Source organism: Acipenser ruthenus, chromosome 19 (assembly GCF_902713425.1).
Source record: "Acipenser ruthenus chromosome 19, fAciRut3.2 maternal haplotype, whole genome shotgun sequence".
Classification (NCBI taxonomy): domain Eukaryota; kingdom Metazoa; phylum Chordata; class Actinopteri; order Acipenseriformes; family Acipenseridae; genus Acipenser; species Acipenser ruthenus.
Window position 1 is genome coordinate 2,482,257 of NC_081207.1, and position 25,565 is coordinate 2,507,821.

Genomic DNA, 25,565 nt, shown 5'->3' on the forward strand with positions numbered 1-25,565 from the left:
ACTGTGATGACAAAACCCCCCCAAGCCTTCCCTCAGCACCACCCCTTACACTGCTGTGAAGAGGAAGTGAGATTCTCAGTGTAAGGTACTTTCATGCTCCAAGCTGTGCTGTTTATCAAGATCCCGAGCTGCCTCCGACAAGAACAATCCTGCTCAAAGTTTAGCAGTGCCGTGCCTATATTTGGAGCTATGCATTTCTCTCTTCACGAATAAGGTAAGCTGTTTTTTCTAGGTGATTTAAAAGTGCAAGCACAAGAAGGATGCTGTATACGGTAGTGGGAGCTCTCTGCACCAGACTGCGCAATCCTGTGCTGTGTACTCTGTGTTGCTGAAAAGTGAAAGTTTAATTAGGGATAATCTGTTTCCTAGTTTGAATTGCGTGTGTTTAAGAAAAAAGTTCTAAGTCGCTTTTGTGTTGCAGAAATAAATATTACAGACATAGCTTTGTGTTGAGTTATTCCAAGTATTTATTTTGTTTAAAACTTTACAATATCTAAGGGAAATTGCTTATAGGCAAAACTGCTACAAAGTAATGGAACAGTTTGTCATGCGTGTAATTTAGCTGAAGTTACGGTATCGATTGTATGCTACTCCAATTTTTGTTCAACATCGAGGTGCAGCGCATTGTTATACAGTATACTATATTAAATGTGATATGGATTGGGTTCATAATGGATCATTGAAATGGACCAGCCCTCCCAGCCCTTCCCCCTAACCTTGACCCCTTGAGTATTAAAATAGGGGATCATATTTGAATACTCTGCAATGAATCCCAAACCGATGAGGCCAGATTTCTACCCGGAATAAGAACACCCCAAGCTGAAAGGTTCATATCTCAGAGATCAGTAATTGTTGTATGCATCTTAATACACGGGTATATACAGTAATTATATGATGCATAATTCATAATAGGACCATCTCCTGTACAAGCACAATTAGCTGGTAGCTGTAACAGTTTCATGTACATATTAAAAAATCTAAACTGTAAAATTTCACGAAGAGAGATTAAAACTGGGACAGTATTCTGTGTTCATATGCAGCATTATTGTGCTTTGAAAGCAAAACGGGGCTGATTTCCCATAAAAGGGACTAATGTCCAAAAAAGCTTTTATCCAAATAGGGGCTACATATCTATATTTTTACATAATGTACAGAGAACACTAAACAAACATAAATCAATTGAAAACATACAAATACATATATAGTACTTTAATTAATTAATGTATAGAGCTAAACTATATATATATATATATATATATATATATATATATATATATATATATATATATATATATATATATACACACACTTTAGCTCAAAGAGCCAGCTGCCCAACTTTTTGATATGTTGTACATTTCTTTCTCAGGGGGGCAAACCATGCTGATGTTGTAGGCTTCACATTGTTGTAGGACGAGTAGATAATAAAATATTATTTTAAATTGAAATTCAATTATTTCAGCATATTTTCTTTTATCTCTCTCTCATATTTTTATCCCTGCCGCCACCAGTAAGTCAGCTCCTTTACTTGTTGTCAACAGAATAAATACTGTGCGCAACTTCAGACCTGTTGCCATCCCACAATTTGTATGTTAATTAGAATTTTTCCGACCGGTATTTTTGCTTTGAATTAGTTAGTAAATAGAGCGTGACACTGGGAAATACCATGCGCAGTCATCTCAATTTTCCTCCCGCAATTAGCCACTTAGTAAATGAGGCCCCTAATGTTTAAAATCATGGAACCAATCTGAAGACAAACTGGAGGAAATTCCGGTCCTGGTCTTTGTTCCACCTTTATTCAATGTCTTAATTATGTAATGATACCTATAAAACCTGGAGGATTCTTGATTTTGAGGACTGGATTTTTAATTCCACACTGTGACACATTTTGCAAATAAAGTCATTATATTTGCATAATTTCTATACTCTTTACTGTGATCATGTACTGGGTTATTTCATAAAAGACTTTGGAGGGAGAGAATTCACAAAGCCTTTGAACACACTGTTTCAATTCGGGGTACCAGTTAGTAATTTGATCGTGCCTGCGCAATGCCTCAAAGGAGAAGTTTACAAGCGGAGAAGCGTGCACTTTTGGCACAAAGTATAGTGAGATTTCTGAATCGCAGTTGAAAAAGTGACTATATTTACATCATACTCCTACTGCTTCCTTTGCCGGGAGAGTACAATCTTTGTCGCTGTTTTTAATTTGGGTAGGAGGAGTGTGGTTCCTGGCTTGTAAGTTTATTGACATACCTGAGATCAGCTGCTGAAGAGGAGACAACGCAGATACACTTTTATTATGTAGGCATGCTTGCAGTACTTGGGTATTTCCACAAAAAGGTCAAAGTGTCTAGCCATTTATAGTGTCCTCTTTATTTTGGATTTCTGCACAATGATGTCGACACTTTGTGAATGGATCAATGCAACATTCACTGTTTGAAGGGATACTATAGATTGTCTGCATACCATTATTTGACATACTGTTCTGAAAATAAAACAGTACGCAGATTAATTATGCAACAGTATGGCACTTCATCCAGTGAATACGGGTGTGTAGGAGCTGGTTTGATAAAAGAGGTTACCATCATGTACATTTCCTAATATTTAATTTCTTAGCAATACTTGGTTCCCAGAAAATGTACCGAAACAGTATGGTAAATAATGATATGTTGGCAATCTAAAGTAAAGGGTTAGGCTCCTGATAATATTGTTAGTGCTAGTTGTTAATAAGAGATAATGGATTTTAAAAACCCTGTGTAGCATCAATAATGAGACTCAGAGGCTAGAAACCACAGTTAAAGTGCTGTTGGTGCATGTTCATTAACAAAATAAACAAAACAAACACAGGAACAAAGCAACTAGCCCAAGGGCCAAAATAAAAGGTTCACACAAAACAAAACAAAATAATACTTATGTCCGGCTGGGCATTTGCCTTCACAGGCCAAAACACAAAACACACGGCACACGGCACACGGCACACGGCACACGGCACACGGCACACGGCACACGGCACACGGCACACGGCACAACTCACCTCCTCTCCAAACACTGTCTCAAACAAATGATTTCTCCTTGCTTTTATACATGTGACCACTCCCCATTTACCATCAATTACCTAATTGTGGAGTGGTCACACTTGTGATTGATGGCAGGGTCAGATTTAACCCCATCTCTGCCAAACTTACTTTCCCACACCAACATTATTTACAGCAGCAGGGCTTCTTTCCTGCCACGCCCTCCTTAGCACACCTTTAATCAGACAGCCTACAGTGAATTATTAAATGCTACTGCCTAACCCGGTAAGTTCAAGATCCTTCCAGTAAAACCCTTTCTTTGTTTGCAGGTGTGGTTAACCTGAACCTACCTCAACATGTTTGTCAGCTTTAATCACTCAGGGAACTCGAAAACACTATAGCTTGCCGAGAACGACATGGAGTCAAAAGGTGTGTATGGAGCAGATCGAAACTTTATCTCTTAACACAGAGCTAACACATCTCAATGTTTGTAAGTTAAACTTGTATGCGGAACTTAATATACATTCTAAGGTAGGTTAAAAAAAAAGAAAAGTAAATAAATAAATATCGAATATCCTAGAAGGGGGATTTGATGTCCTCAGTCAGCTGTGGTTGTTAAGGAGATTACTGTTGAGTCATGAGCTCCAGTAAATGTTTTGTGTGTGTTGGTAAGTTGTTAAATGGGTTGTAAAATCAATGCAAGGGAAGTATTTAAGTGGCTAAAAAGCATACAGTGCTTCATGGTCTCTATGGCTGTGTTATACACCTTTAATATTTAGGAAGTTTTATTTCAGATACACTTACTATGAGCACAGTGTACCTTTCACATTCCCTTTTAATAGAAATGCAGTTACAGAACAGTTTCAACACTGGGGAACAAGTGGACTGGGATGGATTGAAGCATAAAAAAAACTTGAATGTTTTTCAAATAGTATTCAGTGGAAGTTAAACCACTTTTTTTTTTTTTTTTTGCACCATGGATATTTACAGAGCCTAATGCAAGTCATATATCATTGAAATACAATTCAGTTTGAACCCCTGTCCAGGCTGTTGCCCTGGGTCTTTTGAGCACAGTATTGAGAGAGCGTTGCTTTGTTTTTGTGCAGCTAACCCTGAGGTCACTGACGCTATGGAGTCGGATCTACTTCGCAGTGTCCACGCTATCCTGCTGGAGTTAGGCGGGCATCATACGGCTTCTCAATTCAACAGAGGTAGGATACAGCAAGCTCTAGTGAGACTCAAAGAGAGCTTTCCAGCCTGTCAAGTTAGCAAGAGTTTAGAATATGGTTGTGGACCAGTTTGCTTTCAGCTTCTAGTTGTAATGCCTCCTCAAAGAAACTCCAGTGAAGATGCATGTATCTCTGGTAAGAAATGTTGTTTCAGCTCCTGGCCTTATTGTTTCAAATGTCTTTGAGCCACGGAACAACTGGCTGTCATTTGCAGGTTTGCAGATTGAGCTGACCCAAGTTATGCCAATGTTACAGGACATTTCCACATTCTGGAGCAGTGTCATCATATGTGCTGTGATGTTAACAGCCTTATCTGCATGAAGTGATCACAGTGGTTCCCAGCAGAATATTGTCATATACTTAAAACCAACAGGGGGAGCTCCACTCTAAAGGAGATGTGGTATTTGTATTTTATCTGAGCAGATCTAAACCAAGAAAGTACTACAGGAGAAATTGATTGAACTTCCCTAAAAAAAAAGTGTGAATGTATGAAACTTTAACCCTTTTATGCATGGCAACCTCATATGGGGATGGATAAAAAAACTCTTCTAGTCTTTATATGGGAACATGAGGAAGATGCACATTCATGAAAGCCTCATATGAAAAACGGATGCCATTTTTCCCTATATAAAGCAGAGGAAAACTGAAAATATATCAATGAAAAATATATTTATTATGCGTCCAAAAACTACTTTCTTCAGCTATTTTTTAAAATATTGAATGCATGAAAGAGTTAAAAGAAGGAGATTGAAATAGAATAATTGTTTCATCAACGACACTGTGCAGTGTCCATTCCAACAATGGCACTTCATGCGGCTGCAGTATACATTCAGTATGGGGTACGAATGTGCATTTTATTTGAGATCCTGGGGTTGTTTGTTTAAGAATGCAGTATGCTATCTTGAAACACACAAATGCATGCGTTCCGGAATTGCTGATGAATTAAATAAATGCTGAATACTGTGCAAGCTAATACTGCCCATACTTGTGACCTGCAGAATCAGACCTACTGAGATCAGCTTTACTAGATTCCACATCCATCCCTTTATATAACATTGAGTTTATTTGCATGATCATTTTTCTTATTCCTGTCCTTGCACTACCCATTCACTGTGCTTGAAATGGTGCACCAGAACCATGCTTTTTATCATGCACAATTATGTGCATGCTCTTCCCTCTGCTTTATTGCAGCATGTGTTCTTATCCTGGTTTACTGTGTTATACTTTTATGAAAAGCCTTTGGGTATTTCCCCATCTTGGATCAGGAACAGTTTCTGGTTTGTTACAGATTTGAAAGATAGTTTACAATATTCTTGGATTAAAGGGAAGTAAAGAACTTGTCAATCAAGCAGTATGAACATTGGCACCAAAACTATATGTAAATCATGAATTATAGTTCAGTCAATAAGTTACATATTAATATAGCTGTGTGTAGTTTCAGTTGTTTATTTAGCAGCAGTTTTTTTTTAATATTTAACATGCCGATATACAGCAGAAGTTGAATCAAATTATTTAAATATTGAAGGATCTAAACCCAACCACGGTTCATGTTATTAAAACAGGATCTTCCTGTTTATCAAGGTTTCAAGCTATGCAGTGTTTTTTTTGTTTTTTTTGTTTTTTTTTTCACACGGTATGTGGCACAAAAGAAAGCTGTTTTAAAATGTATTTTTATTGCAAACATTTTCTTATTCTGCAATAGGAATGCTGAGATGGACCTTGCACAAGAAAATTGAAAGGAACCCCGCCAACAACAGCACCTTGGTTAAAATTGTTGTTAAAGAGCTAGAGAGGGTAAGTTGTCATAATGTATACCATTGATCTTGTACTGTAGGTGTGTGTGTGTGTGTGTGTTCTTAATGTAAAACATAAGAAACACAACATAACAGTGATGCAAAGAATTCCAATACAAACACATGGTTTTATCGCAGTCGTCATGTTTGCCTGCAGTAATCAATATCTTTGTGTTCACAGGCAGAGAGGTCTGATAATAAGCTTCACATTATTCCTCTCCTTCACACACTCATGTACGCTATAGTACAGGTAAGTGCCTCAGTCATGCCATTGATTTATAATGTCAAGGCCATGTCAGTTCTGATAAAAGGGAATACATCAGTAAGAAATACTACATAGAACAAATGTAGTTTCTGAAATCTGCTGGGGAGAGATTGTTGCTAGGAGACAGTTATAATTTAGATGAACTTAACCCTTTAAGTCTTTATCTTAGTGCTGTACTGTATGTTAACACATGCACGTTGCAACCTTACAGGACTCCTAGGTCCCAATCTGAGGTAGTGTATAAATATATTGTAAAAAAAAAAAAAAAGTTTTGTCCTGTTCTCATGTATACTTAATAAAGGAGTTTATTCTTCAGCTGGACAAAAATAATTCAGGACTGAAAGAGTTAAAAAAAACCTGTTGAGTCCACAAAGGAGCTTTAAATAAGAATAATAACTCATTGGTTAAGAGGGCTGTGATTCTGCAGACCAGAACCGAGACAAGGCAGGATCCAGAAAATAGTTTCATAAATTTATAACAGTACCCATTTTTTGGTTTTTTTTTTTATCGCAGGCCGTTTACATTCCAGATGACCTGTACAAGAGGGTTTATGAATTCTGTAAAAGATTGCTGACGCTACCCCAGCCCTACTGCACAGTTGGACTCAGCCATGCAGTCCGTGTAAAAAGTGAAAGACTGACCCCAGGTATTGAATAGTGCTTGTCCTCAATGCACATGGCTCATGCACACCACCCTCCGGCATGCATTGGGTATGAAGGGACAGCTTTATCAAGGTCTTCACTCCCGATATGCAGTTTGTACCACTTTTTTGCAAACTCATAACTCATAGCTTACATTGTAGACCTTTAAATAACCCTTGGAAAGGCTTTACAGGTGTGATTCATTCATACAGGTGTGGGGCAGCAGTGTGGAGTAGTGGTTAGGGCTCTGGACTCTTGACCGGAGAGTCGTGGGTTTAATCCCAGGTGGGGGACACTGCTGCTGTACCCTTGAGCCGAGGTACTTTACCTAGATTGCTCCAGTAAAAACCCAACTGTATAAATGGGTAATTGTATGTAAAAATAATGTGATATCTTGTAACAATTGTAAGTCGCCCTGGATAAGGGTGTCTGCTAAGAAAAAATAAAAATAAAATTCATAGAATAGAAACCGGTGTATAAGTTGCTCCCCCCTTTTTAGGACCCCCTAAAAATACCTAGAAAATAGACTTATACAAAGGTTTTTACAGTAATTGAATATAATAATAATAATAATAATAATAATAATAATAATAATAATAATAATAATAATAATAATAATAATAATAATCCAGTAGTTTTCTTTTAACTGCCCCTGATGAGACAAAGTCCTGACTGTTTGTAATAATTTGCAGGTGTTCTGTACCAGAGGATGGTCCTTTCTGAACAAAACATTAAAAACGAACAATACCAGTACCATGAAAAGTAAGATTTCTTTTAAATTTTCACACAAGCTTGTCTATCTCTTACTATTATGCCATGCACTTTATAGTCCCATGTGTACTGTACACTTGCATAGATGCTGTACAGATAGACAAAATGACTTTGCTTTTGTATGAATTGAAATGCATTGTCTAAGTACTGTATTTATCACAAGGATTGTATAGTGAACTTTCCAATGCTATCATAACAGAACAAGATAACAAGACTATGATAGTTTCTTAAAAACGCTGCTACTTTTACCAGGAAAACAAGCATTGCTTTATCAGAGTCATTAAAGTTTAAACAAAAAAGGGTGTTTAGACCATTAGGTAACAGTGAGAACGCTTGCATGGTTATCGTGTTGTGGTAAATAGTATATATAGATATAGATATTTGCACTGTGCACTATTTATATATATGGCTGAGGGGCTATACTGATGAGCAGGCTTTCCTTCCCACAGGGTGTTCGTGTTTGCAGACCCTGCCCTGTTATCAATGGAGATGAGCGCGGCTCTCAGCAGTGAGATTGAGTCAGCCAGCCCCTGCAGGAGCCACATGAGCTACATGTGTGATGTCATCGTGCACACCATGCAGGCTGCGCTGGGGGACAGCTGTGACGCCCCCACGCTGGAGCGCATGCTGAAGGTGGGTGTGCCTTAGTGATGGGTTTGTAAGCTTTGGAGCTTAGTCACTTCTTTATATGTGTTCCAGGCAGTGGTGGTAATATACAGTCTGTTTGGACTAGCCTGCTTTGTCATCATTTTTGCCTTGCCTTGTAAAAACACCATTAGTGTTATGCCGAAGCACCTGCCCAATAAGCCTTGTCTCACCCATCATGGCTCAAACTGAACTGCTTAAAAAATTAATCAGACATAAGCAGGACATTTGTACAAAATTATTCAACAGTTAATCCATCCCAGTGTACAGTAGGGCCTGTCTTGATTGATTACAGAGACTTCTGTTACTGACTTCCGCCGCATCTTTCTTTCTTTACGTTAGAGGCAGGCAGCGCACCTATTGCTATTAATAGTGCAGTGTTTTTGTGACAGGCGAAAGGCCAAGACACGATCGAGCTGTATTTCCGGGAAGTGGTGGCGACTGTGGAGGTGTGTGCAGAGGAAGCTGGAGGAAACCACATCTTGTACACAGGCAAGCTGCAACAGCTCTACACAACCATCGTCAGCTCTGCAAACCCAGGTGTGCTCTCACTGAATACTCTGCAGTACTGCACTCTGCACTAGCAGGGTCTGCAGGATGCACTGGCAACAGAGCAGTGTACTTACAGTGGTTATACTGCAGCTAGAATTCCACAGGTCTGCTGTGAATTTCCACTTCCTGAAGCACATGTTCTAGCGATTATGCTTTCTAATATCTGGTTTCAGATACTAGATTTTTTTATATGACTTTTTTGCCTTACTTTCAGTTAGATAGATAAATAGATAGATAGATAGATAGATAGATAGATAGATAGATAGATAGATAGATAGATAGATAGATAGATAGATTAAAATATATGTGTGTTTCTGTTTAAGATGGACAGTCCAGTAGCACACTTTTCGGCATTCCACTCCCCAACCCCGAAATCAGCTTTCACCTTTGGAGAGAGGACGATCTCTTGTGTAAGTCATCTATCTAACCTGAATATTTTCAAGTGCAACCAACCAAATATATATATATATATATATATATATATATATATATATATATATATATATATATATATATATATATATATATATACTGTATATATAAAAAGCATACATTTAAAATATATATATTTTGTAAACAGGGAAAGAACTTGCCAAATTCACCAGGTCAGTGTCCTCCAGCGAAGTTCTCTCCAGTGACTCTGCATCGTTTGAGATGCCAGACCCCGTATCGGACCTCACCTCCAGCGAGCTCCTGCGGCTCTCGATCCTGTCGACGGACAGCGGCATCGAGAGAGACCTGCCCCCCAGCGAGCTGCCGGCCGTCAGCGAGGAGCCCTCTGCTGGCCGCAGTGAGCAGGAGCAGGGGAGGCTGGTCAGGAGGGGTGGGATTAAGATGAAGCCCTCTGTGTCGGACGGTATGGCTCTGCTGCAAGATACCCTGGAGGAGACAGGTGCAAGCCCCCTGGGGAAGCTGCAGAGAAGAGCTGGGAGCCATGGGTTACCAGGCAGCAGACAGCAGAAACTCTACACAGCTCGCATTGTGGTGCTGGGTGACGACAGGATTGTAGGAAGACTTGCAAAGGCCTACTACTCACTAAGGTACAAGGCTGGCCTAGTGGTTTATTATTCACTAAGGTACAAGGCTGGCCTAGTGGTTTATTACTCAGTAAGGTACAAGGCTGGCCTAGTGGTTTGTTACTTACTATGGTACAAGGCTGGCCTAGTGGTATACTACTCACTATGGTAGAAGGCTGATTGAGGTATTGAAGTAAATATTATGCATTGTCAACTGTTTTGTGACTGCTGGTTAAAAATCCAACAACAGTCTAGTACGGTGTCATGAATATTTTTATTCATAAAAACAGACTTTTAAAAAAATGCTTTAAATAACTCAGAAGCTAAAGTTATATACTGTAGGGCCCAATATAGCATGCTAAATGTAACAGCAACAAACCCAAAACAATGCTCCATTGAAGTGCTGTTTACACTGCCTTACCGAAGAGGTCTTTCATGCTTTAAGTGAAATCAGTTCACTGCAAAGGAAAACATGCTGTTCCACTTTAAATCTTCTAGTTTGTTTTTTTTAATTCTCATGTAAATAAAATGTAGCTGCACTTTGCAATGTTTGTTGATTCCTGTTCTTCTGCTTTGAGCCCCGAAAGCACATTTCCTTGTTGTAGCCCCACAGCAACAGTTATTATATTGATGTTTTTCTATTGCAGGAAAAGAGAAGCAAGACGACCGTTTTTGACACAAAAACTGAGCCTGCAGTTTTACTACATACCTGTAACTCACGAAGAACAGAGTTCCTCTTCCACCAAGGTACAGAGACTTCTGTTTAAATAGAGACCCATGGGGTACATGATCAAAACCTTTTATTAGATGCTCAAGGAAGTCCAGTAACTGCATGACATTTTATACTGTCTTTGTTCATTTAACAGGAAAATACTCCAACTGCAGGAAGCGATCTGTGTCAGCTGGCTGCGTACCTGGGCAGGGTTGATCCGTGGTACGAAAACAACATCAGAAGTCTCTGTCATATGATACCCAAGCTGGCAAAAATGGTAACAGCAGACCCACGTCAAGTTTACCGTGACACATTTGCATACTAGGCATTTAACCCTTTCAGTCCTGAATTATTTTTGTCGAGCTGAAGAAGAAACTCATTTATTGAGTATACGTGAGAACAGGACAAAACTTTTTTTTTTTTTACATATATTTCTACACTTCCACTACCCGTGAGGGTTAACATGATTCCCGGTGTCATGTGTTAACATGCGGTGCTAAGATAAGGACTGAAAGGGTTTATCATAAAAACCTGTGCTTATTATGTAGAAGATATTGACAGAATACATCAAGGAAAGTCCATCGTAGACAGTGTCCCCCCTGATGCCAGTAAGGGAAGCAGAGGGTAGGAGGGGGAGGCAGGGGAGTCTGGGACAACCAGTAAGCAGACAACCCTTATCTCAGGACTCATCTCCTGAACGAAGCAGGAATGAAAGGTTATTTAACCAAACCTGAAGACTTATATAAAATCTTTATATATCGTCTAACAATCTCGCTTGTGTTGCCGCAGAAATCCTGCTCTGGTAAGTCCTCAGAGGCAAACCCTTTCCTCGTCGACGTGATCTCCTACTACGTGCGAATGGGGCTGCAGCCTGTCTACTTCTGCATATACTCAGTCAAGGTGAGGCCCGCTGCGCCCGCAGCTTCTTTGGGATTTCAGAACAACAGTCAAATTGCATTATTATTAGTAGTAGTAGTAGTAGCAGCAGCAGTAGTACAGGTTTGGTATTGGTTTTGTTTGTTAAATAAATTTCAGTCGGCTGTCATGTGTTTTACGTGTCCAGCAGGTGGCGTTAGTGTATGGCTATCTGGGTCCCGGAGCCTTGAAATGAATAGTTTTGTTCTGGTTTCAGATTGCATTTACCTGCCTGACCAAAGAACACGTAGAGGATGTGTTTGTCACCCAGCTCCAGATAGACATCCCGGAATGTATGAGCTTTTCTGGTACAATGAAAGGAAGTGAGTATACATTTAGAATCCTATTGTAACAGTTATACATTTAGATATATCACCTATTGTAACAGTTATACATTTAGATATGTCACCTGTACATTTACTATAATATTTTTATTAATCCTGTTTTGTATTTTTTTAGAAGGTACTCTTACTCGGAAGAAGAATTTCACAGAGAATTGTGGAGCAATGATGACGATCTCCTACAAAAAGGTAGAACCCAAAAATACATGCTGTACCAAAGTCTGTTTCAGTAAAAACTGGATGAACTGCTGAGTTTGTGTTCCAGTTAGAATTCTTGTTTTGGCTCACCAGGGGAATACATTTCTTAGAATGTACTCGACAGAGCTCTATACAGGACCATTTCTCTTATAAACATTGCAGTGTATCCAGATCATGCTCCCTCAGCAACATTGCTTGTTGTTCTCTGTTCCCACACACAAAGCACCAGCATTGTTGCAGGAGGGGAGCATGACCGGGATGCACTATGATTATAAAGAGAAATGAACTCTGAATGTTTGTTTTCTTGTTTGTTAGGCATCTCTAAGCAACAGGGAAGTTGAGAAGGGGCTGTCGTTACAAACATCTGGGTTGGTTATGAGAGCTATTCCCTCCTGCGAAACTGAAGGTATGAAACATTTTAATAAAATATAGGACAGGTGCGGGACTGTAGACGCACAACACTGTCATTATAACACTAAAGCGAAATGCTTACGATTTTACAAATTAATTTACAATCCAATTAAGAACATCACTTAATCTCAGAACATAATTTACATAACCAGAGACCAAGGGCCAGCTTTGTTGCCTACTTCAATTGCAAGCTAATTCCTTGTACTGTGTTCTTTCTTTTTTCTGCCAGACCTTGACTGTCTGATTGTGAGTTTCTCTGAGGGATCTAAGGTGAAGGCAGGTGTGGTAGGTATTTCTTATTTGTTCATATAACCAATTTGACTGCACAGTATTCTATTGGATCTTTGTGCTTTAAAGAAAACTCAGCATTAGGAGTTATTTTGGAGCATGTGGTTTGAAGTGCACTTACGTAACAAAAAAGTGAATCCTTCTTATTTAAAACTAAGAGGCTATGAACGTCCTCCACAAAATGCTATTTGTGATAAATACAGTAGGTAGAGGCACTAAATAAACAGGCAACGCACTGATGTAAAACAAAAGAGGTAATCTTGTATGTATTTGATTACAGGATGGCAAGATTAGAACCTGCAATATTAAAATCGGGACGCTTGAACAAAAACCTTTCACTGTTTGTCTTGACCAGGACTACCGGAGGATCTTTAAGAACGTTGCAAGGTGAGAACAATGCACCATTGGTTCAGTTAGCTGCTAAGTGCTGTTGTCATTGCACTGACCGTGTTCATGCCCTGAAGTCCGTGAACTGGTACAAGAGTATTCTATCAATATATTTATAATCAGGGGTGTACCGGATCTTATCATTTTTGTTTCCAGACCTAATGTCCTGCCCTTGATTTACAGCGGCTCCCATATATGCTTGTGGATCAGGGCTTCATGCCTTATTGTTGGTGTCAGTAGTCGCATGCCCACGTTTGCCTAGCCATGTTTTAACATAGTCTCCAGGTCTTGTTCTCATACTGGTCATCATTTGAGAACGGTTTAATTCTTGCCTGATCTGGGATCCGGTGTGAACCGGCACAAATTAATCCTTGTTTTATACTTTACTGTAACTCTGGCCATTGTAATAGACATACAGTAATGTACTTAATGTTATTTTTTGTTGTTCCTCCTGAAAAGATAATCCACTTACTCAAGATTCTATCTCTTTTTTTTCAGCATTGAAGTATCGCCATGCTTGGAGCCTGGGTACTGCATTCAGAAAATGCGGAATTCAAGATTCAGTGTGTGTGACCAAGAAGACGTTGGACTGACCAAATACATGTCCAAGGCACTTCCCCTGCCAATCAACACGTTTGCAGGCATCATACAATGACAATGACAATCGAGGGGGAAAAATACAACAGGTGTTAACTAGAGCACTTTACAGATGTGTACAGATGTGTGCCACTGCAGGCGTGAGCTCCGATAGGTTCACAAAAATGGTGTTCACCTGCAGCAGGCAACATTGTGGAAAGCAGTAGGTTACTTAACCTGATATAGAATATCATGGCATATAAAAAACACTGGTGAGATTGTGTTTAACGTGGGACCTCGTTTAGAGGCAGCTCTCCTCTTAGCGTATCCTTCATAGCAGTGTCATCGGCTTCATATAGTGAAGAAACTGAAAGTCTGACGCAGAACAACCACACGCAGCTGGGATCGATCTACACAGGAGTCAGCATTAAAGAAATCAACATGCTGGCCTTGGAAACAAAACCATTTTCAATATCAAAGCCCATTGGGAAAACATTATAAGTTAATGGAAGGCAAAGAACGAGATTCTCAGTTTTATGTACAGTCAAAAGTATCCCATAATCCAATCAAGAGGAGAACACCGCCCAGGTGGCACCATGCAGAGCCCAGCGGTACATTTTAAAACTTACAGGCTGAAAATTGCTTTTGTTCGTGTGCAAGATTAGCATCACATGGTAAAAAAAATTACCTTCCGTAAGTTCATGGAACATGGTTAGTTTTAATGACGTAATCTGACTTGTGTAACATTTTACCAGTTAGTTTTGCAACTCTGCAACAGCTTTAGCGCGTGCACAATATATGAAGAATGTATTGACAGCTTAGACATAAAAAAAAAAAAAACACCAGCTGTCAGTGCTGGTATTAAACAGAGGGCTGGTTCACTTTGGAATGTGAGTGTGTAGGTGTTCAAAGCAACAAGAATCACAGGGATGGGAATAAGACTCCCATTGCATAGCACTTTGATCCATTCCTGGTTTTACTATAAGTTTAATAAGACACACCTGAGCTTGTTACCTACACACTGCGTATAATCAAGCTCGTAGTGTAACCGCTACTCAATAGGAGTCTTATTTCCATCCCTGAATCAGGACATCAGCACTGTCTTGGCTGCCAAATGGAAAAGTGCAATGTAGGGAAAAGACAAAATAGTTTACACTCCTGTCTGCATCGTCTAATCTGCGTTGTATCACTTGCTGCTGATAAAAATAATCTGAAGGAAAAAAAAGACTTGTGCTACTGGGGATTATTTTTATATTTGCTGGAAAGACTGACTTTACTGTGCAGTATCCTTTAATATGTGAGCTAATTCTGCATGATTTATTTATGTTCTGGTGAACACTCTTGAAACCTGCTGGCCTATTAAGCAAACTCTGTTGAGAAGTATTTCATTTGTGGCTCAGCATTCAGGAATCTGAGAACACTGCATTGTGGTAATGTTAAATGAGGAGGTCCTATAGCAAATAAACATGTTGAAGACAGGAAAACAGCACCCAGATGCACAGACAGATGACATTGTGAGACAAGAAAACAGCACTGTGATGACACATGGGGTTGCAGTGGAGTTTGCTCGAGAGAAATGCAGAAGTTTACTATAGTATACCATTGTTAACCCCTTAAGGTATACAAGGCATTGAACAATTGTTCAAACATCTTTTTTCTTAAAATACATTTCAGAGTGACACCAGGACAAAACTGACAATTTGGATGATCCAACCTGTCAGAACATTTTAAACCCGTTTCGCACCTCATTGCAAAAATAAGAAAGTTATCGTCATTTTTTTTTTATTTGTGGGACACATATATCCCTTGTACCTTAAAGGGTTAAAACATTGCAGTGAGTAGAATCTGTGAAAGCGAGTACCTGTTAAAGCATAGTAAATGCACAGTATAATCATTGTAAAGGATGGGTGTCTATAATGCTTGGATGTTGCTTGTGTTAGTTCCCCCCAGTAGGGGAGAATGGTGTGCTAACAAGGGACTAGCCTTGATGGGCCCAATGGCCGTTTCTCGATCTCAAACTTTTCTTAAGCTCTTATGTTCTATTTTAAATATTCATGGGGAAGTGTCTCTGTATGTGGAATATTGTATCAAACCTCACAATTATGCCAAAAACAGACTTGTTTTCCCTTCCAAACACAGACACAGGTGGAAAACGTAAGTGTAGTGCCTCAAGCTTAGCTTACACTAGCTTTATAGTTCATATCGTGAGAATATTGAGACTTTTTCATAAATATTTCAGGGACTTTATTTCAGGGACAACTGCTTACTGACTCTCTTGAACAATCTATGACACAAACCTAATAACGGGCAATTGTTCAATTGTATTACTCATTTTAGTATAGCATATATATATATATATATATATATATATATATATATATATATATATATATATATATATATATATATATATAGTTTATATGCTTGTTCTGTATGTAAAAATGTTCTTAAAGTCAAACAAAATGTTATATATAAGATAATTTATTAATACATAAATGCAAAACAGTACTGTAGAACTTGTAAATATTGTAAAAAAATAATAATAATTAAAAAATTGAAATTTAAAATAACTGGATTGTGATGTTTTGTTGTATTCCCTGCTGTCCTGTTTGAGATCTCATCCCAAGAAAATGGAAAGAAAATCTCTTTAAAAAAAAAAAAAAAGGAGGCGAGAGGATTTCTTTTTAAGTTGAAATAGAATTGGCGTTCAATATCTTCATTTTCTATCATTGCAAAAACACCCTCCACGCCGGGGGCTTAACCAGACATTAGACATGCTTTAATATGTTCTTTGATGCATGCTTGAAAAGTTTACCTTGTACTGAAAGTTTAACTTGTTAGTGTTGTATGAAATAGTTTGTATGTACTGCACTCGTGTGAGCCCGAGATGGGCTGGAATATGTGCTACACTGGTGCCACCTAGTGTTTTAAAATCATATCACAGTCGAGGAATATGCAAGAGGGAACCACAGAAATGCCTTCTGCTCAACCAAACGTGGTTATTATTATTATTATTATTATTATTATTATTATTATTATTATTATTATTATTATTATTTGTAGTAGCAATAGCCTAATTAAAGCCTCCCATAGTAAAAGCATAGCAATGTGGTATAATGCATATTGAAAGCATGGATGGTAAAACATTGGTAAGCACTGTAAAGACCAGTGCTGTGTGGTAAAGCATATTAATAAACATGGCAAACCAGGGTAAACTATGGTAAATGCATAGTATAACCATGGAAAAAAAAGCATTAAGAGTATATAAGAGTATGTATAACGTGTATAGAATAAACGTATTCCTGTCAAGGTTCAGTAGAAGAAACGAATGTAATTTGGGATGCAAAAGGCAGCGATCATCATGTAACCAATTGGAGCAGTGATCAAGTGGAGCCAACATGGCGAGCACAGGGATTCAGTATCAGTGCAGAGTTGTGTAGTCTTCCTTACCAACAGAGGGCGCTGTAACTAACAACTGGCTAAACCCTCACTGTAGGAGAAGCGTCAACATTCCACAACAGTCAGAAGTGCGTTTCCAGGTGTAATTTGTACAGTTCAACCTGGATTCCAGGTACAGTCGTTTTACTCATAATACCACGATACCTTTTGGAAATTCACGACAACAACCGGGATTTAATCCAGACTGACAGTAGGTATTAACAAAAACAAAGGTAACATCTTTTAAAGCATATGTGACGTGTCACCAGACCCATAGCTTACAGGTGGGGGCAGGAACAGGTGCAACTGGTCTGTATAGATCAGGTAATGCGTGTGTTATTATTATAGGCAACTCAATATACGACATTTAATATAGAACATTTTCTTGTACTATATTTTAGGGGGTTGAAAATGCGTTTTTTGTATTATGTGTAAAGTTAAAATAGATAAATAAATAAATAAATAAATAAATAAACAGATGCAAAAACGTACGAAAAATGTCCCAACATTAAGAGAGATGTTGTCTGCGTCATTGTGTTGTAGTTACCGGCCATTTATTTAAATATTACATTGACTATATATACACACATGTAGTCATTCACACATATACTATTTCCATAATGTAAGAACATATATCAGACCAGATTTACCAAGCTACATGGTTCAAGGTTTGATCAATTTTCTTTTGTTTTAAAAGCGTTTAAAAAGGTTTTAAATATTTTTATTTTAGGGGAATCGTAAAATCAAAGAAAGTTTTTGTTACATTTTTTTTACAGCTAATCATTAATGAAACATGAGCAAACTTTGAATCTGGTTTAGTAACTCTATTAACTATATATTAACTATATTAACGAATCGTATCACGATACTAATGAAAAACTAATCTCTGCTTGACGGACTTGAAAATATTCCGATCTATACACAGTCAGTTGAAAATCAATTCTTTGTATTTACCACTAAGTAGTATAGCACTTGTTTGAGTTTAAAGACAAAGCAGTATGTCAGCTAGAGTTCTTGGGATATCAGATTTAACTTTAACTAAATCTCCTTACCACATTTCTGAAAAAGAAATACTACGCAGTGTGTTTGATAACTATGAAAGTACAAAGTTTGTTCATGTGTTTCTTCAGAAAAATCTAAATATCAAGTCTTTCAGCATTAAGTTGTGATGTAATTTTTTTTTTAAATGTACATCAATGTTTTTGATTGCGTCATACTTAACTTTAACTCAGTAGATTATTATTATTATTATTATTATTATTATTATTATTATTATTATTATTATTATACCATACATTTTATCACCAAGTATTTGTATTTTTTGTAAGTTAAGGCTGAGTATATAATTTTATTTTGCACACTATTCTATTCTGTGCTGTTTTTAACTGTGGTTAGAAATAATTTAAATTATTAAATTTAAATTAATGATAAAAATTAGTATTAAATACATAATTTTCATCAGAATTAACATTTCTTTAAAAAGTAACAACATATTCAACCAAATCAAAGTTTAAGGATCATTCAACCAAATAAAAACATTATTAGGGCACACTGAAAGGTGAACAAACATAAAATAAAACTTGTAAGAAATGTATATACACACACACACACACATACATTTGTAACCAAGCTAAATAATATGTACACAAACACAAAACATAAAATAATCTAGGAAATCTTCCATGTAATAAAATACTGTTTTCAATATGACAACATCCCTGCAGAGCACAGCTGAAACCTAACATGTGCATGAAGCTGCAAATTAGCAGCTTTAAGCATCAAACTGTACATTTGTGTTTTAGCTTTATAAAAGTAATATATATATTTTTTATGTTGTGTTGCAGAAATGCCTTTCTGCTGAGTTTGGGACTTCTGGAAAACAACGACAGCCATGAGGAGGAACAAGCAATGGGACGTGAACAAGGCCATGCTTCTGTCCAGGCTCTTTCAGTTCCTGCACTGTGCTGGGAAGGCATGTGCCATCCCCTTTCTCACTCTCTATCTCAGACATCTTGGACTGACTGCTTCCCTGACTGGCATCATAATGGGCACTAAGCATTTCATTAACCTGGCCTGGGCTCCGCTGAGCGGTTACTTTGCCAAGCACTACAACAAACGAAGGGTAGTAATACTGAGCTCGCTGCTGTGCTCCATAGGAGCAGGGCTTCTCCTGTTACTCATTCCACCGGCAGACAAGGCAACAATGACCAGGTACTGCAATATCAGTGCATTTGCTGGGTTTGGGTTGCCAGAAACCGCAGAGGACACAATAAACTTTAGCCAGTTAGGAAACACTACTATGACTGTACATGCCTTCACAACCCTTATATCCCCTACAGCACTCTCTAAAATTAATACAAAACACATTGCAACTGCAGGAGCGGGTCAGACGCTTAATGATGCAATATTAGCCACCGCTGCTGCAAGTAAACATGAAGTTAAACGAATTGCTCACCGACAATCCCATAGGGAAAATCACAAGAACGAAGAAGGGGCTGATATCCCAGATAATTCTGATTCAAAAAGATCAGTCAGGTCAAGATCTTTAAAAACTGGCTCCGCACATGGGCAAAAACCCACAGATGTCGTTTTGGAGGTCCAGCACCAGCTTTTCTTCCTAGTCCTCATGGCTGTAGCTCTGTGGGAGGTCCTATCCGCCCCTTTGGAATGGATTGTGGATGATGGCCTGTACGAGTACCTGGATTTTGTGGATGCGACTGACGGTTACAGCCGGCAATGGATCTGGGGGTACCTGGGGGCAGCATGCAGTGCCTGTGGCGTGGGTCTTTTGGTAAGCAACCTGGACTGCTTGCTAAATGTCCATATTCACCGGAGCGCAGTCCATTTCTATAGCTATGCTATTCTGATTACCTTAACGCTTCTCACAGGCACCTTCTTGCCAATTCATGTCAACAGGAAACAGGAGCAGACAAACAAAGTTCTTAAAGCCCTGCACCTCATCAGCAATGACGGCAGAGCCACGTTGTGTGCGCTTACCGCCTTTATAGTTGGAGCAGTCGGCTCTGCCATTGAAAATTACCTCTTCTGGCAAATGCAGGAGAAAGGCAGTAGCGAGTTCTACATGGGAGCCTCGATAGCAATCACGCTGTTCGCTGAGATTCTGCTCTCCTTCTTCAGCGACAAGATCCTGAAGACTGTTGGCCAGAGTGGGACCGTAGCACTGGGGATGTTATGCATGGCGGTCCAGTGTCTCTACTACTCCTTCCTCTGGTCTCCATGGTCTGTGTTGCCTATTCAGTCTTTGAATGCGTTTAGCAGTGGAGCCCTGTGGTGGGCTCTGAATGCCCAGTGTGAAGATGTTTCTACTCCAGGAATGGAGAGATCTGTTCAAAGGGTTTTTCAAGCGCTCTCGCTCGGCCTTGGCGCTGGAATTGGCAGCTTGGCGGGTGGCTTCATTGCCAGCAGGTTCAACTTGGAGGTGCTTTACAGGGCGGCAGCAGTTGTTTTGGTAATCTGGTCAGTTGCATTCCTGATAGTACAGTCCAGGATTCCCAGGCAGAAGAGGGTTAACTACTCCCGGCTTTTAGCGGCTGACAACAGTGACCTTAGTGATACAGAGACAGATCAGGAGAGAGACTGGCTTGTTAATGCCATGAAGGACGAAAAAGAGAATAACAGCTGGTGAAGGCTGAATCAGTAGTGTTTACCTGTGCACTGACAGAGAGTAAAGACTGGATCAGTAGAGTTTACCTGTACACTGACAGACAGGGAGCACAGGATTTGAAAAGTGCGCGATTTTGGATCAGGGGTTAAAAGCATTTTGGGAAGTAATGGAAAATCTAAAGCTTGCCTTGACAAATATGTACCAAAATAAATGTGTGCCTTGAAGATCTGAATGGGGTAATTAGTGGGTCTGTTATTGATAAGTAACACTGTAACAGTAACTAGTAATCTTGACAATTGCTTGTTCAACTAACTGGCTAAACTGCTGTGATAATTTGAATGTTACAGGTATGTTATTCAGCATGGTGCTGGGGCACATAGTTATCAATCTGTTTGCCTACAGGGAAGTATTATGTAATTGCATGTGTAATGCAAGAACCTTCTGCAAACTGTTATTACGACATGCTCAAATGTTAACATGGATTGCAAAAGGTCAAATGATGCTTTATTACTGACAGTGGTGCACAGAGACTAGGACTACCCTCACATTACAAAATGCATAACAAAAGCTCTGATACTACAGAAAGAAAAGACATACATTTCAAAGACATTAAGCACACAAAATACTATTTCACAGGGATTTCAAAGACAGCTCTTACATGTAGTTCCGTATAGTTATTTTTAATAAAGACAAATCCCAGTTCAATCACAGTAATGCGGGAGACACTAAAACAAGAGTACTGTATGCCAATGATTTGGTTGTTGTAGGCTGAAACACTACACCCATGAGAAAGAATTGTGTGTAAAATCTCAGGTAATAAGTTGGTCTTGTAATGCATATTGAAAAGCTTGTTACAGGGTATGGAAATAAGACTTGCATTGCATATCAGTTTCTCTCATTCCAGGTTTCAATATGAGCTTGATTAGCCACAGTGTATAGGTAACAAGCTCAGGTGTGTCTCGTTACACATAGTAGAACCAGGAATGGATCAAACTGCTATGCAGTGGGAGTCTTATTTCCATCCTTGTTATTATCACAAAATCAGCTGTATAGTGTGAGATATTTGTGTTTCGGTTTGTTCATACCTGTCCTTAATACAGAATTTAAAATGGGTAAAACATCTCATTCAGCATGCCAATTTATGGGATGAATTTTCCAGAAAGGAATTTAAAAATGTTTGTTTCAAGAGTGTTTGTATATAATATGTACAGATAGCATATTATTTTTTATTAGTTCATGGTATGCCTGTGTTACAGCTGATCAACAATACATTGGCACTACAAGGACAATGCAAGGGTTCTGTACCAAGGGTCAGATACACACCAGTGAGCCATTCCAGTGCAATAGCATTGCTAGAGTGCAATATTTGTTCCAAATCTGTTGTGCTGCCATTGCTGGTAATGTTTGATTTGGTAAGGTTTCTTCTGGTTAATATACTGGCATTAAATGCCAATGGTATTTTCTGGTAAGGGTGGATATTCTTTTGGGTTATGTCTTGGCTGGGATTGGCAAGGTAACAGCATTTACACTTCACTTAGTATACGCCAAACAGTTCTTCTCGTTTGAACTGCTAATGTATTAATAATACATAAAAAATACCCATTTTGTAATTTCACAATCCCAAGTACATGTTTATAAATGTTTGTTTATAAATGTTAATGTATGCAAATGATGGGTGATGATGGATTTAAATTAAATGGTCTTATCAAATTATTCTTCAGCATTTCAAATTCTATAAATAAATAAATAAATAAATAAATAAAAATGGGTTCGCTGCACAGGACCAGTGATGGAAACAAAGTGATGAAAACATGTTTTCTTTTCCTATAGGACTGTTTTGAAGGGAATGGCTTTTTTAAGCTTTTTTTTTTTATGCACAGTCTGTGATTCATCCCAATTGTTAATGGGGTCAGTCACTTGTCCGCTTCACGTCCAGTTTATTACTGAGCAATGACACATGGCGGGTGAAGAAACAAGGATGGGCAACAACCTAAAGGGTTATCACTCTAGGAGAGGCAGACAGAAGAGCTTGTTTTCATTCCTCAGTGTAGTCCCTAACTGAAGAAAACGCAGCATTTTATTAAGGATACCCTTACTCCTTAATGGATGATGTCCTACTGTTCCCAGATCAGTGGCATTTCCACAGAAGTGAATTGGGCACGTGACTAATAACACTGTAGGATGTGAAGATACAGCCCTGCTCATCACTTCACTACAGTATGCTTGACCCTCGGCTGGATCTCGGAGTCAGGCACTAGCTTATTGTCTTCCAAGTGTTCAGATAACAAGGTAATACTGTATCTCTGCACTCTGCGTTGCTCCGGGTGCTAGCCTGCAAGCTCGATTTCAGTAATCTGTCATTTGCTAAGCGGCGTGTTGAATTCACCTCTTTCCCTTTCTTCTTTTATGGGGTGTAATTTTAAGGCTCTAAGAATATGGATGAAATGCTGTGCTCAGTTCTGTCAAGCTCCACATTCTTTATGTATCATTGAGCACCCAGTCTTTTACTCATATTTTGATTCCATGAACACATACTTGCTAGTGGATATTATGCTGGCATAAAATAAACCTTTTATGAGCTTACTTGGTGTATGCTGTAGTAAAAGCATTATAAAATATAGAAAAGTACTACAACTGCATAGTACTGTAATACTTGGACAAAAACTGTGGTCCAAATTTACTACATTTTTATAAGGGATTTAAAACAACATAATAAAAGATTTTGTATAAACTGCTCTCGGTTCTGGCACTAGCAGTGGCAATGAAAAAAAAATGCACATATGTTTTTACTATTGCATTACAAAGGCCTTATATGCAAGAAAGAAAGCTTTTGGTCTAGCAGAAGAATTCTACGTTTCTGCTTTTATTAATTACTCATTTAGCAGACGCGTTTATCAAAAGCGATTTATAGAGACTAGGGGGTTAACTGCATCACAATTGCTGCAGAGTCATAAACAGTAGGTTTTTTTAGATCTCATCCGAAGGACAGAGCACAAGGAGGTTACATGACTTGCTCAGGGTCACACACAGTGAGTCAGTGGCTGAGCTAAAATTCTTCTAGTAACAAGCCCATTGCTCTAACCACTGGACTACCAAGCCTCTAATGCAATGCATACATTTGAAAAGCATACATGCCAATGTGCAGCTTGCTTTATAAGCAGGTTATGTTTAAAAACAGTTTAAAAGAACATGCGCGTAATGTGACAATTTAAGAATAACACATGCTTTGGCAAAGTAAATATAAGGGCCCATTTCACACCTAGTTTACTTGCAAGTGAACAAACACATTAGGATCTTTTACTGATTACTGTGTTTGAATGCAGATGAGTTACTTTCTTTATTTTCAAACACTTGGTTAATTTACCTTATAGTCAATGAAAAAGCAAGCAGTTTCACGGAAGTAAGATGGCACAGTGGGATAATTCACTAGCGTGCTGTAATGTTCCCCCTTGGAAGGGACTGATATCTTTCTTAATTTTCAAAGACTGTCAATTTACCATATTTCAGTGGGAAACACTGTTTTGCTGTGGGAGCTGGTGGTGCAGTGGGCTTTTTCTCTAGCATGCTGTGCTGTTCTCTGTGGAGTACTGGGTTTGAATCCTGTAGAGTCCATCCTTTATTTTCATGAGTGGAAGGTGGTTGTGTTGCTACCTGAGAGACTAGGTAAATTGTCTCTTTATAGAGTCGTACTGTGTGCATTAAGTACTTGGTTAAAGACACATAGTTGATTTTTGTGCATGTACAAAGTGAACTTAAAAAAATACAACTCTTCATTCTGTTACTGAATGCACACAATACTCTCAGGCAGCAACACAGCCATCTTCCACTGTCCACATGGCTGGGGAGCAGACTCCCATTCTATCCTCTCCTACCTCCTCTTCCTCGTTCCACAGGGCAGGTCTTCTCCTCCTCCATCTGTGGAAATCCAACCAACATCATTACCTACCTCAGGAACTGGACTCAAACCACCATCTTCAGGGAGAAGGCCATGGTATTAGTTCACTGCACCACCAGCTCCCACAGGAAAACTGTATTTCCCACTGAATACATGGTCAATTAATCAATTCTTTGAAAATGAAGGCTGGAATCTGCAGGATTTGAACCCAGTCCTTCAAGGAAAGCAGCATAGTGTACTAGTAAAATAACCCACTGTGCCAACTCACTTCCATTAAAGAGCTTGCGTTTTCATGGATTATATAGAAAATCTACTTCTTTTTTTTTTTAAATTGAAGGAACCAACTGGATGTGAACCCAATCTCACAAGGACAAACAGTACAACATGCTAGTGAATTAGCCCACTGTGCACATCACTTCAATGCAACAGCTTGCTTTTTCATTGATTATAAGGTAAATAAACCAAGTATTTGAAAATAAAGGAAATAACTCAGTCATCCAAGGAGAACAACACAGCATACTAGTGAATTACGCCACTGTGCCATCTCACTTCCATGGACAGCTGGCTTTGGAAAAGCAGGCACTCATAAGGGCTGCAGCTCAACTAAAGATGATCACACGAGAAGCAGCGTCGTGTATCATGAAGGAACACAGGTCAGAAACAGAAAATGCACAAAGACACGCAACGCTTTTTGAATGACAAATTACCATTGTGAAAAGCGTTTCTACAACCCAGCATACAACTAGGTGATTTTTTTTTTTTTTAAAGTGTCTAATTTGAGCAACTTTATTTAAATCAGAACACCTTTTTTCATTGATATATGATTTCCGATTTATTTATGTCCTAATTGTTGTTT

General features: G+C 38.7%; 2 protein-coding genes across 5 annotated transcripts; both read left to right on the plus strand.

The window, feature by feature from the left end:
• Positions 1 to 14,597, plus strand: LOC117424282 (phosphoinositide 3-kinase regulatory subunit 6). The gene is made up of 20 exons (XM_034040491.3): positions 1 to 214; positions 3,341 to 3,440; positions 4,118 to 4,222; positions 5,943 to 6,034; positions 6,215 to 6,283; positions 6,812 to 6,944; positions 7,632 to 7,701; positions 8,160 to 8,343; positions 8,748 to 8,895; positions 9,231 to 9,317; positions 9,488 to 9,947; positions 10,571 to 10,670; positions 10,790 to 10,912; positions 11,425 to 11,535; positions 11,768 to 11,873; positions 12,010 to 12,080; positions 12,405 to 12,495; positions 12,730 to 12,785; positions 13,069 to 13,175; positions 13,674 to 14,597. Exons 2-20 carry the CDS (start codon positions 3,428 to 3,430, stop codon positions 13,828 to 13,830), a joined length of 2,283 nt encoding a protein of 760 aa, XP_033896382.3. The 5' UTR covers positions 1 to 214; positions 3,341 to 3,427; the 3' UTR covers positions 13,831 to 14,597.
• A 2,553-nt stretch (positions 14,598 to 17,150) lies between these two features.
• On the plus strand, positions 17,151 to 21,046 carry LOC117424399 (major facilitator superfamily domain-containing protein 6-like protein A). Of its 4 annotated transcripts, none has more exons than XM_034040695.3 (2): positions 17,151 to 17,422; positions 19,034 to 21,046. In XM_034040695.3, the coding sequence occupies exon 2, from the start codon at positions 19,081 to 19,083 to the stop codon at positions 20,833 to 20,835; it is 1,755 nt and encodes a 584-aa protein (XP_033896586.3). In that variant the 5' UTR covers positions 17,151 to 17,422; positions 19,034 to 19,080; the 3' UTR covers positions 20,836 to 21,046. The 4 variants fall into 4 exon arrangements, with proteins under 4 accessions (XP_033896586.3, XP_033896585.3, XP_033896587.3 ...); XM_034040694.3 differs by having other exon boundaries at positions 17,151 to 17,400; XM_034040696.3 differs by having other exon boundaries at positions 17,151 to 17,322.
• The last annotated feature ends 4,519 nt before the right edge of the window (positions 21,047 to 25,565 follow it).

What these genes read in the sequence shown, in the direction of transcription:
- LOC117424282 (XM_034040491.3), top strand. An exon ending in AAGTGAAAGACTGACCCCAG is followed by an intron (nt 6,945 to 7,631) that starts GTATTGAATAGT and finishes AATAATTTGCAG; the next exon opens with GTGTTCTGTACCAGAGGATG. An exon ending in TGACGATCTCCTACAAAAAG is followed by an intron (nt 12,081 to 12,404) that starts GTAGAACCCAAA and finishes CTTGTTTGTTAG; the next exon opens with GCATCTCTAAGCAACAGGGA.
- LOC117424399 (XM_034040695.3), top strand. Translation starts at nt 19,081, where the DNA reads ATGAGGAGGAACAAGCAATGGGACGTGAACAAGGCCATGCTTCTGTCC.